The sequence below is a fragment of the Tachysurus fulvidraco genome, chromosome 2 (assembly GCF_022655615.1).
Source record: "Tachysurus fulvidraco isolate hzauxx_2018 chromosome 2, HZAU_PFXX_2.0, whole genome shotgun sequence".
Taxonomy (NCBI): Eukaryota; Metazoa; Chordata; class Actinopteri; order Siluriformes; family Bagridae; genus Tachysurus; species Tachysurus fulvidraco.
The window spans coordinates 29,657,181-29,672,402 of NC_062519.1; the positions used below are offsets into that span (position 1 = coordinate 29,657,181).

The 15,222-nt window shown below is 42.0% G+C and overlaps 1 protein-coding gene across 6 annotated transcripts in view; it reads left to right on the plus strand.

Moving 5' to 3' along the window:
- ttll7 (tubulin tyrosine ligase-like family, member 7) overlaps window positions 1-15,222 on the plus strand; it is a 78,010-nt gene that overhangs the window by 20,485 nt on the left and 42,303 nt on the right. For all 6 annotated transcript variants that reach the window (XR_007139965.1, XR_007139966.1, XM_047810247.1 and 3 more), the window contains 5 exons: window positions 1,281-1,439; window positions 10,589-10,683; window positions 11,813-11,960; window positions 12,650-12,723; window positions 14,215-14,350. Coding sequence is in view for 4 of the 6 variants with exons in the window: in XM_047810247.1 (XP_047666203.1) it covers window positions 1,281-1,439; window positions 10,589-10,683; window positions 11,813-11,960; window positions 12,650-12,723; window positions 14,215-14,350 (612 nt within the window). In the remaining 2 variants the exon portion in view is untranslated. The remainder of the gene's footprint in view (window positions 1-1,280; window positions 1,440-10,588; window positions 10,684-11,812; window positions 11,961-12,649; window positions 12,724-14,214; window positions 14,351-15,222) is intronic.

A 15,222-nucleotide genomic window follows, 5' to 3' on the forward strand; every position in this document is an offset into this window, starting at 1 on the left:
TACCAAACCATGGCGTAGTACTTAATGCATGCAAGAGCACAGAATCACTCTTCACACAGCTGGGAGTTTGGAAGGGAAACAGAACATTTTACAGGAGTATCTCAGTACTGTTTTTGTAGCACACCACAACTCTAACCCGTATACTGAAATGTTGAGGAATCCTTTTTAATTCTTGATTTCTGTTGTTACAGTAACTCCATGTTAGTGAGGAACTAGCAGAGGTAAATGTGTGGGGCTTTTTCCCTTACACTAGCGCACCGTTTCGGGAGAGTGAACCAGACTAAAATAGCATGTGCAATAATGCGACTTGTTTGACTTTTACTCCGAGTTCAAATAAGTAGCACACGGAATCCTGTTTCAGGGTAGGAGCGATATTTGAAATATTACTTTGTAAAAACCAATGAAACACAAGAGGAGATTGTGGGTCTCTCTCATGAGCCCATTTGTAAATTAAACAACCCCGTGTGAGGTTGCGACTCCTAGTTTGGGAAGCCCTGAAGCTATAGCTCATGTTTTTCACGCACGATTTGTGTTGATCCTCTAGCCGTTTTCTTTAGCGTCATTTTCTGACCGCAGAAATCTGCTGGCTGGATGTTTTTGCATGGTGGACATTTCTTAACTGCTGGGCCTGATATGTCTCTGCCAGAATGAGACGCACACTAACATTTTGTCATCACTGAGAATGTTCCATCACCCAAATAACATATGTTCATCGGTGGTTCTTTTCAATTGGTGGATTCATTCTATTAACTCTGGGGTTTGACAGATTGCGCATAACAACAGACAGTACTATAGTCAGTAAATATAGACCTACAAAAATTCATGGCAGGCTTACTCACACTGGTCAGGGAGTATAGCTACAGTAGACTGCTAAAATGCTGAAGTACACATTGATACATAAACAGCAACCGAAATATGACTTCCGATGAAAGACCAAAGAACCAAACACTCACTCTTCAGTACTGCTGCTCTGTACTGCTCTGTACACGTAGAACAAAGCAGCATTAGCACATCTGAAGGAATTGAAGGCTTTTTTTTTTTTTTTTAAATCTTTTTATGATTTTTTTTTTTTTTTGTTAGGATGTACTTAATGGTGATGATAATTTCATCTTCCGTGTATAATTTACACCTATAACTTCATTAAACTCACTACTTGATATCACATGACATCAAAGATGTGAATTGGTGTGGAAAGATTTGTACGTCATAGAATAAACAATAAACATCATCGCTAATTCGACTAGTGTTCGTTTCTCATTTCTTTTTTTCTCCTACGGCAGGAGCTGGTGGTGAAGACGCTGATTGTGGCCGAGCCTCATGTGCTCCATGCATACCGTATGTGTCGCCCAGGACAACCGCCAGGGAGTGACAGCGTTTGCTTCGAGGTCCTCGGCTTCGACATCATTCTGGACCGCAAGCTCAAGCCGTGGCTGTTGGAGGTACGTATTTTTATTCTCAATCTGTGTAGTTGCTCTTAGATCTCAAGAGTATGTAAATGGAAGATTTCTGCTGGTCCCCAAATTTTCTGTAAAGTGGCAGGTAAGAGAGAGACAGATTGTTGTTAATGTCAGCGTCAAAAGTACAGACTCTATACTGAGTTCTCCGGTTTCCTGCCACCTCCTAAAAATATGATGATAAGTGGACTGGGTATGGTATTATTGCACCCAGTTGTGTGTGTGTGTGTGTGTGTGTGTGTGTGTGTGTGTGTGTGTGTGTGTGTGTGTGTGTCTGATGCCTTCTGATGGCTTTACATTCCTCCAACTGTATAGCACTCATTCTTCCTGGAATAGTCTTCAGGTTTTTCTTCCTCTTCCAGTCGACTCCAGGATATGAAGTGTCTTCTAAATACTACATTTTTTATTATTGAAAACACATTTTTCCTCTGCATTTTTCTACTTTTTCATAAGCTCTTAATAAATCTTTTCTAAAAGCTCCGACATTCATTGTTCCCGGGATAGGCTCAGGGATCACGCTGACTAGGATAAAGTGGCCACTGAAGATGGATGCATGAAAACCCAAGTCTCAATCCCAGCTTCGTATAGTACATTATACTGCAATACTGCATAAATCAGTATTAATACTAAATGTTTTATAAGGAGAAGGAAGCCATTTGGCATCCAGATTTAGTTTACGTAATATATAGCTGCTGTAATATTACTCAAAAAATATTGTAACAGCCCATAATCTGTTTAAAGAACCAGCTCAGACTGATGAAAGTCTGTATCGATCTAACGTCTCTGTTGCCTCTGAATTCTCTATTGATCTAACCACGGTAAGAAGAGTTCAGTGTAATCTGGTAATCTGGTTAGCATTTCAGAGAGACTTACATTTGAGAAAAAATGATCCTGAATAGTCGTAGAAGGTAATATCTCTAGGTAGTAATATTCTTGGCCATAACTGACGACCTATCATTAATATAGCTTTAAATCTACCTCACAAAAGACAAGAACATACTGAAGATAAATATAAAGCCCAGTCTGCATGTAATCTGCATTTTGTACTGCTTTTCTGTTCATTATGGCTGTAAAGAGTAGTTATTAGATACACAACAGCCGTCCGTTCAGCCAGAACTAACCTGCCATTCTGCTCTGCCTCTTTAATCAGCGAGGTGTTTCTACCTGTCTGGCACCAGCAACCATGCCAAGGTCAAAGTCACCCAGATCAAAAATAGCCTCAGTCTTTTGGTGTGAACATGAACTGAAGCTGTTGTCTTGCATTTATTTTATGCATTGTGCATCTGCTATAAGATTGGCTGATGACTGAATCATTGAGCAGGTTCCTGTTAAGGTGGTAGATATCGCAGGAAGAAGAGGAACGTGCAGTGCATCAGCGGATGTAGTAAGTTCATGGTTGTGCCTATTACACCAAAAGTCTTTTTATTAGCTGTGCAAAATCCTGTAATTCTGGAAACTTTATGTACCGTGCTTAAGCATTTAATACATCTGAGGTACACCACAGTTATTTCCTAGATACTTCATTTTAATTACATCTGCTTTTATCTAGAATTGTGTATACGTTTATATTTCTTTAATGTAGATATAATAGAGAAAGCCAGCGTTGCTGAAATAGAAGGGATAACTGGCACTTTTACCTGGCATGTTGTTTATATCGAGATGGTACAATAATTTCACAGTCTTCGGCCAAATCCTGAATAGAAAAAAGGCATAATTTAGTCATAATTTATTTACAGTTAAAATTTGAAAGTGAAATGCTTTACCCTTTAAGTGTGTATATATGCGATCTGTAAAGCTGGGTTGTGGTGCAGCACATGTTTCAGGGTATGTGGACGGTGAAGATTTAGAGGCAAAAGGCTGTCGGGAGCATCTCTTTTAAGACAGCAGCGATAATCAGGAAGCGAGTAATCACGTAAACATGAGGGTAATATGGCTTATTCTACATTCTGTGCTCTCTCTCTCTCTCTCTCTCTCTCTGTGTATCTGTCTCTGTTTCGTTTTCTCTCAGACTCACAAAAATGTAGGTCAGGATTGTAATTTCGGCAGTGGCTGGGGCCCGCGATTGCTAGAATTCTTTCTTTTTTTAGTTTTGTGTGTGTGTGTGTATGGGTGGGCGGTAGTAGTGCTGGTGGTGGTGGTAGTGGTGGGGGGTGTTAAGGATTTATGGAATGCTTGTTTCTGAACATTCCATGTCAGGTTTTCTTTCTGTCCCACACTGATGTCAGCCAGTTAAAGCATGACCCAAATCCTTTAACCCAAAGTGCTTAAAAAAACCTACTTCCACCCTTTTCCTTTCCCCTCCAATTGACTCCAGGATATGAAGTGGCTTCTAAATAGTAAATATTTTTTATTATTAAAAAAGTTTTTTCTCCCACCTACATTCTACTACTTTTTTATAAACTCCTAATAAATCCTTTATAGAGCCTTGAAAGTGTAAACACGCATGGATTGTTTCTCTCTGGTTACTTTGGTTTGATTTGTAGGTCTCAGACTGTGGCCATGTTTGCTGAATGCTGAATGAAGCTGAAGTTCACAGACCTGGTCCTCGTACTGTAGGTGTTTGTGCGTCTGTGACTGGGCCAGAGTGCTAACAGTGGTAGATACAGTTGTTACACTTCAACGCTAATGATCTCTTGGTGCTACTAGCAGCCCACCGCAAACTGTCATCAATTAACATCCCCACAAGTTCCGCACAGAGGGGGAAAAAAAGCTGTTTCTCTTTCACGCTACATTTACAGCGGTACACATTTATTTCCGATTTCGAGAGATTAGTCAGGAGACACTTCCAAACTCAGTCTCGGTAGAGGCAACATGGACTCACTGTAACTTTTCAAACGTGGGAGAGACATAAAAGTGAGAGCGCTGTTAGAAGCTATGTAATGGATAAATAATGTGTAGCTAGCACAATAGACACATTATGATTAGTCTGAATATAGAATTTTCATTTGTATAAAATGCAAGTTAATTTCACACAAAAATGTGTTGTGAATGCTGTGATGTCTAAAACCTATTTATTAAATAATTATAAATTGCAGAAGAAATATAATGTAACAATAATTATTATTTTCATATATTTTTTACATTTATTATTCTTTGATAATTATTAATTATTATTCCTGTTTTTTTTTCTTTCCCGAAGCACTATTTATTTCTCTTTTCCTGTGCAGATGGTTTCCATCACTGAGTCTTGGCTTGCCTGATTGGTGTCAGCCTAGATTAGGCAGCCGCTCTGATAGCAGTCCCAGCCCTCAGCCTCTAATGGTGTTAGCAAGGCCCTTTTCCTGCCTTGCTTCAGACAGCCTGCGAACTCCCGAGTGCAAGTAAACCTAACGAGGGAACGAATCTACGTCCCAAATCAATTTTGCGCACATATGCACACTCATCTGAAAGGTAGATGATGTATAAATGTAGAACAGGATTTTTTTCCCCCCACTTGCATGGCACATATTTCAAGGAAATGTCCTTCACATTAAATTTGGTAATTACACTACAAAGTAATTACGTTTTTCAGGCTTTATGCCGATTTATTCCTCAATATCTTCAGCCATTACGGTTTTGTGTACGTATTCATGCAGACAGAAGAACAAGAATTCCACTCCCATAGCAATATTATCTACTTGAACTGAAGCAAAAAAAAAATCCAAGAGTTCTATGTAAAAGACATTATAATATTTGCGCGGAACTTCCACGTGTACACCTGTGAAAATTATTCCGTAGTGCTTCACTCTTCGTCAGATGTATGACGGGAACAAGATAGGAGGCAGAGCAGCTCGGCAAAATGTTCAAGCTCGTCAGGCACACAGCATTGTGCCGCGCTGAGAGAAAAGGAAGCTTTTGTTACGATCCTTATCTTAATTCCCCAGGTTTTCGACAACCGCTTTTACCTCCCTTTGACATTCAAAACATTTGGGGCATTTACATGAGTGAGGATGCCAAAACAGCGTAACTTGAGAAGCCTCACATACTTCACTAGATGTGGTTAGCTGCCGTTGTTCGGTTCTTTAGTGACTGCTGCTGTTGGCATGCTAATTTTCAGGGCGATGTGATTCAGGCCTAGGTTGCTAGGAAGGATAGCCCCCTCCAGAGGTCAGGAGGATTCCAGAGGGACACGAACACCCATTAGTCAAATGCTGTGGTGCAACACTGATATCATTGCCCCCTGGGCACACTCTCTGTTTTTTTTTTTTTTTTGCTTCCCTCCCATCCGTTTTTTCCCTCAAGTCTTTGCTGAAGCCGGTCACACTGGAGCTGTTAAGCTGGCATGATGAATAATGCAAAGGCGAAAGGAAAGGGAGATATTCAGGGTACACAGAAAGATTGAGGGACAGAAGAAGATAGACAAAGAGGAAGAAAGGCAGAGAGAAAGCCAGATAAAATATACATTCACAATAATGTGTCCCAGGTCCATGAGGGCGGACTCTGGCTGGGAGGGGGTTTATTATGGTTATGAATTTTGTGTGGCGGCTTTTACAGGCCTGTTGTACAGGGGTGGAAGACCCCTCACAGCGTTCAGCCTCATTAAAGCACAGATTACTTTGTGGAATCTAAATACACGAGCACACACTTCCACACACACATACACACATATGCACATGCAAAATGTGCAGTGTGTGTGTGTGTGTGTGTGTGTGTGTGTGTGGGGGGGGTGTTCTAACCAATACAGTAATTATACCTGAAAAAGGATTGGTGGGAGTCTTTGTCCTCAGTGACAGGAGGGGTTACTGGGTGCGCACACACACACACACACACACACACACACACACACAAACATACACAAACACTGTCACTATCCTTGTGAGGACCTTTTGGCTCTTTTTTGACACACACACACACACACACACACACACACACACACACACACACACACACACACACACACACACAAGGATGTCTTACTATCCTTGTTGGGTCCTTGGATTGACATGATTATTAATCAAACTAATTAATGCTTAACCTTAACTTCAGCAAGCAAAAGATAACCTTTTGGCTATTTATTTATTTAAAATAAACACATAGTATATATGTATACATACATACATACACACACACACACACACACACACACACACACACACACACACACACACACAAATGCACTATAGTTATTAAACTAGCAATGAACTCTGCTTTCAAAACAAGGGCCAGAGCACATGACCTCAGCACTCATGGCCCTGTCCCTGTTTCTCTCGACCACCACATACTCAATCGAAAATAAACACAGCACCACGTGTTGCCACGTCTATGACGAGTAGTACATGCAGTTTTTTGGGCTTGTTTTTAGGTCATGTGGCATAATTGCCATCTTGCAGGGGATGGTGTGGAATGTGTGTTGTGGGTGATTGGCAGCCTGCGAAGGAGCCATGAGGCAGAAGCATGTCTCCATTACAGGGATAGTACTTACCAAGGGGCCAAAGTGTCTCCGTATCTCATCTCACTTCCATTCTCTCTTTCTTTTCGGCCTCCACGTCTCTTCTTTTCTCTCGCCACCATTCCAGCCCCGATCATTTCAAGATGAGCTTGGTCACCTTTTTCCCTTGAAAGGCGACATAAGCCAGACCTCGGCTCTTTCTTCCCGTGCAGACTGAGTGAATGAATGGAAGTGATCTGGATCAGAGAGCGTACACAAACAGAGGCCCATTTGAAGGTGCACTCAGACACGCCTGTTTGATCTTAGGGTTGTCTCTGCAACCTTATGACGGCCAATTCCCCCATGTTGCATTGTGCAGCCCGGACATGCATGCTTTCAGATGACACACTACAAAGCTGATGCATTCTCTCAAAGATATCAACCTAGTTTTTTGGGGTATGTCTCTACGCACATTCTTTCATTTGTTAAACAGTATCTGTGGGTTTCACAGGGACACGGGAAAAGACATACTTTCAGTGAAAAAATGTAAAGACTGGCATTTAGTTACACATGCTTTCTGAACATCAAGAATTTTTGCGCATGAAACAAAAATTTCAGATTCTTTTATATCTGATACAGGATTAAGCACTGGGTTCATAAATTATACAAGAAGGGCATAATTTTATAAGGTCTTATAAGGTTTCCTGTGTCTGTTAGTTCCTCTGTGTACATTTACCATTAAGCAAAATTTTGATTCATCTATATAAGCTGCTGTGCTGAGTTTTGATGAGTTCAATAACTCTAGATGGCAGTGTTTAGCTTTCCCGTGTGGTGCCATCGGGAGATTTATTAAAGAATGATAGCAGCCATCCATTCATCTGTCCGTCTTTATCTATACTCACACAAAAACTAAATTACACTTTTACTGTACTTTCTGAAGAAATAGACACCTTAAGGATGGGCAATGCTGCAGAAGAGCCACAACAGTCATACTGCCATTTATCATTAGGCCATGGGTTTGTGCAGCCCAAGAGACTGTGTGTGTTTGTCTGAGACCGTGTGTAAGTGTGTGTATGTGGAAGCCTTTTCAGCCGTATGGTAAAGGTGACCTCAAGGGCTGCAGGTTGGCTAGCTCCCTGACCTTTAAAATGCACAGGCGGCAGCTATTGAGTTTCAGTGCTGGAATTAGCCACTTGAAATGTGGCGAAGGAACAAAAAAATGATTGATAACGATGTGAAACGGGAGCCGAAAGGTTTCCGTAGGGCACCCGGCTGTAACGGTTTTCTCTTTCCACCCTCTGATTTGCATTGTAGCAGTCGGTCTGTTCTACACTCTGTATTTCCGTATTGATGTGTGTTTTGCTTACGAGAATCCAAGAAGCACCGTTTGTTTATTCTCACACGGGCACGGATATGATGATCTTTCTAAAGATAAATATCACATATCAAGTTTTTAAAATATTCCTCTGCAAGCTTTTGTGTTCCTCGCAAATATTTATTTTTGCACCTTTTGGCGGTCAGACTATGCAAAATTTATGCTTGCGTTCATTTCCTTGATTTCCACAACAGGAATATTCAAATCAAATCTTGTAAAATTTAGCTCACGCTGTGACTCTGCGTCTGCACTCGAAGAACACTAATCAAAATCGTTAGCCCACTAGTAGATCAAAGTAAACCCAAACCAAAAGCCTCATACATGTGGGACTAATCGCACAGAGAAATTGAATCACTGAAGCTTCGTCTCACACCACTGGTCCCTGAGATCACTGACAGGTTATTTATGTATCAAAGCCAGACATATTCAGGTGGGGAGGTGAAAACTAAAGACTCAGTCAGTATAGTTTACCCCATAAAGCATGCTGTTAATTGGATTGGGTTTTAAAAAATGCAGAATAGGAAAACCCCCTGAAAAATGATATTTATTTATGTTGTTACTGCCTGCTTTCTGTTACATTATTATGGGTTTGTCCGTACAACATTTTTTTTTAATTCGGGAAAAAATAGATAAATAGATCAACAGATCAACAATTTTATTTAATGCCTACTTAATCATGGCCGTTAAGACCCCAGCTAAAAGGTGCACGGAAACAATTGAGCACCGAGAATTACCGACTACAGGGATTCATTAACCTCAGACCTGCTCGGCTTCCTCAGCGTGAGCTTGCCCTGATCGCACCCTGATAAATGCGGCCTATGAATTAGAGCGAAAAGAAGCTCAAATGCTCTGCCACACACAATCCTGCGCTGTGTCTGATGTGGAAACCTATGACGACTCCCTGGGAGCTGCTGTGAAATCCAGTGTTTTTTGTAGGATCAAGAACAATAAAAGTTGAAAAAGAGCCGTTCTTTATACCTGACATAGTAAATGTGCAGCACACCTGGGTTGCCAAACTTGATGAACCCTCTTTGTTGGTTTGTGAGTCGAGCCATTTGTGTGGTTAACGTTGCATAGCTGAAAGCATCCACAGAGAGAGAGAGAGAGAGAGAGCGAGCTGCTAAGGTTACATCTGGTACAGTAAATTCGTTGATTTAACCCACTGTTGCCGGGCCTCTCTCCTTTTATTTGTGCCTGGCACTCAGTTGTGATGTAAATATTATCTTACAGCTCACTTCTAAGCTGGACACACATCAGTAAGCACCTTTGTGGGATTAGCATCCAGCCAGGGCTTGATTTATCCAGGGAACTGGAAGCCTTTGTGTAGCCGTGGCCGCATAGGAGGAGGGATGCAGCTGGGTTGCTCTTTTCACCACCTTTTTTACTCCATGTCCCAATCTGCCACCGTTGTGCGTGTCCGTTTGCGCTGCCCCTGCGGCCCTCTTAAACACTCCCAGCCTGATGAAACACACTAATTCTCTTTGAAGAGAACGATTTTAAAAAATACGATAGCGTGTTTACGGACTCCTTTCACACCGTTCTGCGATGCATTAGGAGAACGGCATTGACGCTTTGAACGGATTATTTCACTTTACTCGTGCACTCAGATCATATGGACAAAATGGGGTTTGAAATGTTTTTGTTTCTCTTAAATCTTGTAGTAGAAAAACCTTCAACAGTATTCTGTTGGCATGGAGTTTTCCAGAAGAATGTGTCAGATGGCAGTGTCCTAACGCTTGTGCTGAGAGGTGGCACTTCTACTGTTATTTGACCTCACTCTTTTTTTTTTCCACTGGCCAGCAATTCAATCAGTGCACTCCTTCGGTCCTTTTGTTACACCGAGCAGCTCTCGGGCCATCTGGAGAGACAGAGCAAAGAATTGATTTTGGCATGTTACAAATAACACTTGATACCTGAATTCATTGGCTTGACAACTGTTTACCTACTAAAAAGTAAAGGAAGGTTATTATAAGATTCCGTAGGTTTTTTGTGGGGTGGATGTGTGTGTGTGTATGTGTGTGTGGGGGGAGTTATCAACTTCCATGGCGACCCCTTATTAGCAGAGAACACGATACAGTCTCCTGATATAGTAGTTTCTCTTGTGATGCTGGTAAAGCCTAGAGTAGTTTTCAGCAGTTGGTTATAAACAAGGATGCTGAGACGAAAAGGAGGTAAGTGACAGAAAAACAGAAAGAATGAGCCTTTGCTGCTGACTGACAGGAGAATCTAACTATCAAATGACAGCTGCCCCAAGCTCGACAGGATGTACTCAGAGACAAGGTCAAAGTTCAATTCGATCCCAAGCACCCTGTATGTTTCTACTTCACTACAGTGTTTGCTACTGTTTCCTGGGAATGTAGGGAAGAAAGAAATGCTATACCCACAAAAATGCACTCTTGTATTTATTTCCAGATCAATCGAGCTCCGAGTTTTGGGACAGATCAGAAGATTGATTATGACGTGAAGAGGGGGGTCTTGCTCAATGCCCTGAAACTGTTGAACATCAGGTAGGCTGAAATGTGTCTTTCTATTGTTGTTTAGTTTCTTTTGCCACTCAACAGTCTTTCCTAGTAGAAGTGGAGGAAGTCTGGAAGGCACACGTTCAGGCATTTTTAGTTTTATCGATTAGCTTGAGTTCATCTGTAAAGGATCAAGCTACTTTTCATGTTTCCGAACGTCCCGATTAGAGCGTCTGTGAGAATTTAATGCACACTAGCTTTGTGCTTGTTTATGTGTAGGAATCTGTAAGAGTGTGGAATAATTCCCCAGTATTGTTTTCTCTAAAGCCCACTGACCAAAGTCACTTTTAACAATGCTGAAAGTATGTAAGTGATTGGGATCGTGTGTGTTTGTGTATGTGTAATTTGATATGTAGCATTGAACATGCCTCCTGTTTGACTGTGTACAGTAATTAATCACTTGCATACAGGACATACTGTATTTGCGTGTGTTTGTGTGTGTGTGTGTGTGTGTGTGTGTGTGTGTGTGTGTGTGTGTGTGTGTGTGTGTGTGCAAATACAACAGTCCCCAGGTAGTACACACAGTCCAGGCTGATTGATCATCTCAGACCTGACCTCTATGCTTGGACTCTTGTGTCCTAAATATAGCTCTCCAAAGCAGCGCCAGCACTGCATCAGGACATAAGAGGACGTGGAACGCTCTGCAGCTCACAGGATCATGTTTCAAGTGTAAACGAACCAAGATGCATTGTGATCCAACTGTCAGAGCGAATTCATTCTAGCCTCTCCAGACGTTTAGTGCGGTTCTGTGGATTTCCAGACTAAGAGTCATTCCTGCTTGAAAGCCAACACATTTCACCATTAAACAGGCAGTATATCGTCAGTGCCCGAGCGACCTGTCTTCCCCATTCCGGAAAGTTAGCATGACATCTTTAGTGCTTGGAAGTAGTAATACGTTGGCTAGGTGGGTTAGTTCTTCCAGCACAAGGCCTTCATGTCAAACAAAAGAAGAATTCAGAATTCAGTGACCTTAGGCAGCCTGAGAACAACAGCAAATTAAAAGCTCCAGTTAGTGAAGACAAAAAGCGAGGAACCCGTTAACAGCAAATTTTGCCGACATATACTACTGCATGGCAATTCGTAGCTTTTGGTCATGTTTACATTATTTTCTTCACAGAGCAAGTGATAAGCGACGAAACCTGGCTCAGCAGAAGGCCGAGGCACAGCGGCGCCTCTACGGCCAGGGCACCATGAAGAAACTTGCAGCAGGTTCCTCCGAGTGGGAAAAACAGCGCCTCACCCTGGAGCGGAGGAAAGAAGAGCTGGTGAGGCATAATAGATTTTTTTTTCTCCTGCAGTAACTTTCTCTAAAACTTCTCCCCAGGCACACGGGTAATGCTTCGTTGGCAGTTCAGGGCGACAATGCAGTATTTAATTATTCATGTTCAGAAATTACAGAGGCGATACATTTCAAACTTTTAAGTGGCAGTTCAGCGAGACGTGCTCTGTGCTCTGGTCCGGCTCTTGATTGGTCTTTCGGGCCAAGCTTTATTGTATGAAGTGATGAATGAATGTAAAATTGCCGCAGGTAGGTGGTATTTTCAAAGGCCAGGGCGAAAAGTGCATAAGAGGGTAAGAGCGTGGGATTGAGGAGGGGGGGTCTTCAGCAAGCGATCATGTTCTAGTGTTTAGCAGAGATCAGTGACTATAATTGGAGGCTCCCTGCTGCTCCGCTGCAAATTGACCATCTGACCTTTTCACAATTACCGTTTTTGATGTATTAAAATGGGAACACGGGACTTAAATCCATATGAATTATGATTCAACTCTACATATTAACAAGTGTAAGGGAGAGGTGGATTTTTGCATTCAGCTCTTTGTTCGCTCTGATACTCGACTTCATTAAGGTGCCTCTAATGGGGTACATAGATGCCTGATGTTGTTGTTTGTCGAAATAAACCCAATTGAGTTTGATCCTTTCTAAGGACCTCACCCTTGTATATTTTTGTTTTAGAAAGAGAGGCTGGCCCAGGTTCGCAAACAGATCTCCAGGGAGGAGTACGAAAAGCGTCATCTGGGGAACTACAGGTAGGCCACGGGAGCATCTCGTCCTGCGGGACTCTTCTTACATTTATAAGGTCAGCTATGGAGCAGGATGTTCCCAGGAGAATAGAGCACTAGCGAAAGTAACAGCTACACGGCCCAGTTCAGGGAAGAAACAAGAAGCGGAATGGGTCTGAAATGAGAAAAGACAGCGGCCAGGGCGTGAATTGAATGCCCCTTGGTATGCACACACTTAAACATGCACATTCATAGACCTACGGCATGTTATGCCAAAGTATCAGGAGCTTTCCTCTTACATGAGGCCACAGAGAACAGGGATCATCAATTTTTAATATTCGCCTGTCAGATGAGCAGATGCCTGCTTCAGAGGACAAGTCAGGGGTGGTTTGGCTTCACCTCATCCTTTGCTCATTGCCAATGCTCTTTTGCTTAAAAGAAGTGCTTGCTATACGCCACAGCAGTGCCCTGGGCTTTATTACCATTGCTGCTCTCTGTTTGTTACACTCGAATGCCGAGCGTCTGGTGCTGCCTAATGAAGACCCCCCAATTGGGAAGCGGCACTGGGACTTGATTAAGGCGCCCCTCATTAGTTGAGTCTCCCAACTAACCTTTTTTCCATTTACTAGAACAGAGTTCAGGTACAAGGAGCCTGCTTCAAAGAGGAGCCACAGCCATTTAGTGTCTGTAGCATTTATCACACTGCTCGATGAATAATTGTGACGAGTCGCTCTGGAATAATGCCACCACTTAAAAAGCACAGAGGAAGCACGGGGAGAGAATCTGGTTCTTAAATAGGTTGTTTTCCAGCTGATGTAATTTTTATTCCCTACATATCTATCCTAATAAAAACAAACCAAAAAGATGCTGAAACATTAAAAAAGCTCAGAAAATATGTGGGGCAGACCAAGATTTAAACATTACCACGTATGAACAAGGCGAGAGAAGAAGAGGTGAGAAGATTCAATGGCCCACGTCCCTCTAATAGGTTTATGCTGCCGCACAAGTTTGGCCATAATGTACATATGCAGGCCTTAATGGATTTTAGAGCTTTAGCCAAAGATCTTAACATTTACATTCCTTGATCCCTTAATTATCCAACAGCTGGTCGAGCTCCTGACTACGGCGGGCGTTCAAACATAACAGAATATTTACCAGGCAAAAATATGTATCTCCGACAGATATTAGTTAGAATTCCTACTAACCTTATGTTTATATAGATTAATATCATGACACGGTAAGTACACGTTAAATCATGATGTGTGACGTAGATAAAATGGAAGGTTTACACAAGACTTGTTATGTTATTCTGTTTAGTTTTCACCCTCGAGTTCCTTCCAACAAAGGCACTGCAACTCCATCAAGCCTTAATAATCATATTAACAAAAGTGCATTACTTTAATACCAACACTGGTGTCAAACATGTGATTGTGCATTGTTTAAAGAATATGATAAGCAGGTGCATTCTCCTCACTCACACTCTATGGCCTTTCTCTCTCTTTTTCTTTTTGCTTACAGACGTATTTACCCCCCAGATGACAAGCTGCTCTTGGAGAAGTATGAGGGCCTCCTCTCGGTTGCCTTTCAGACGTTCCTCGCTGGGCGAGCAGCCTCACTTCAAAAGGAAATGAATAATCCTCTGAAACGAATGAAGGCATGTACCTGAGTCTCAGCAGAATCAGAATACTCTTTCTTTCCCCCCCTCCCTTCTACCTCTGCCCTCTCTGTCTCTCTCTTCTTTCCTTCTATGTATTTAGAATATCCCTTCAGCTAGAAAATAGCAAGAGAAGAAAGGAATTGTTGCAAGATACTGTTGTGGCTCCTCCTTATGTTTCCTGCCATGACCTTGTTGCGTGAGTCTAAGGCTTTCCAGTCTATAGTGAACATGATGTTTTAAAGACCAAACACATCCCTTTTTGTTATAAGCACCACCTGCCTTTTTACTCGTTGTTTTTTCCCTTCTGCCTCTGTCTTCATTCTTTATTCGCCTGGAGTTCATCATCGTCCCGTGCCTTTTCTCAGTAATATTTGGAGATGTTTGAAGAGGATTTTCAAGGCATGAATATATGTCAGCTCAGGCACATCAGCCTGCTGCATTGTTGGACAGCCTCTTTAAATATCGCCCATTCACACTCTCCATCTTAATGGAATTTGAGATGCCTGTGGTGGGATCAGTTAGACATGCATCAGAATGGCTGATATGGCCTGGGCAGCTCTTCTGCTTTCTAATGTACATCTATCTGCATGAGAATGCAATTCCTATACAGTGGAATCTGTGGATCTGGCTTATTTGGGTACGGGTTAGAATTGCTGAGGAAGAAACTCGCTTGCGCTTTCAAGCATTGGATTTGAAGAAGAGGTGATTTAGAAATCAGTTTCCTTAATCATAAGTCGCTGGAATGTTTCACAACATGGAGAAGATAAATGGCTTCAACTCACATGAGTGTTTAACAGCCTGATTTCTCTTTGGATTGTTGCCTGAATGGTAATCTGGATTTAGGAAACAATGCACAGATGTGTGAGAAA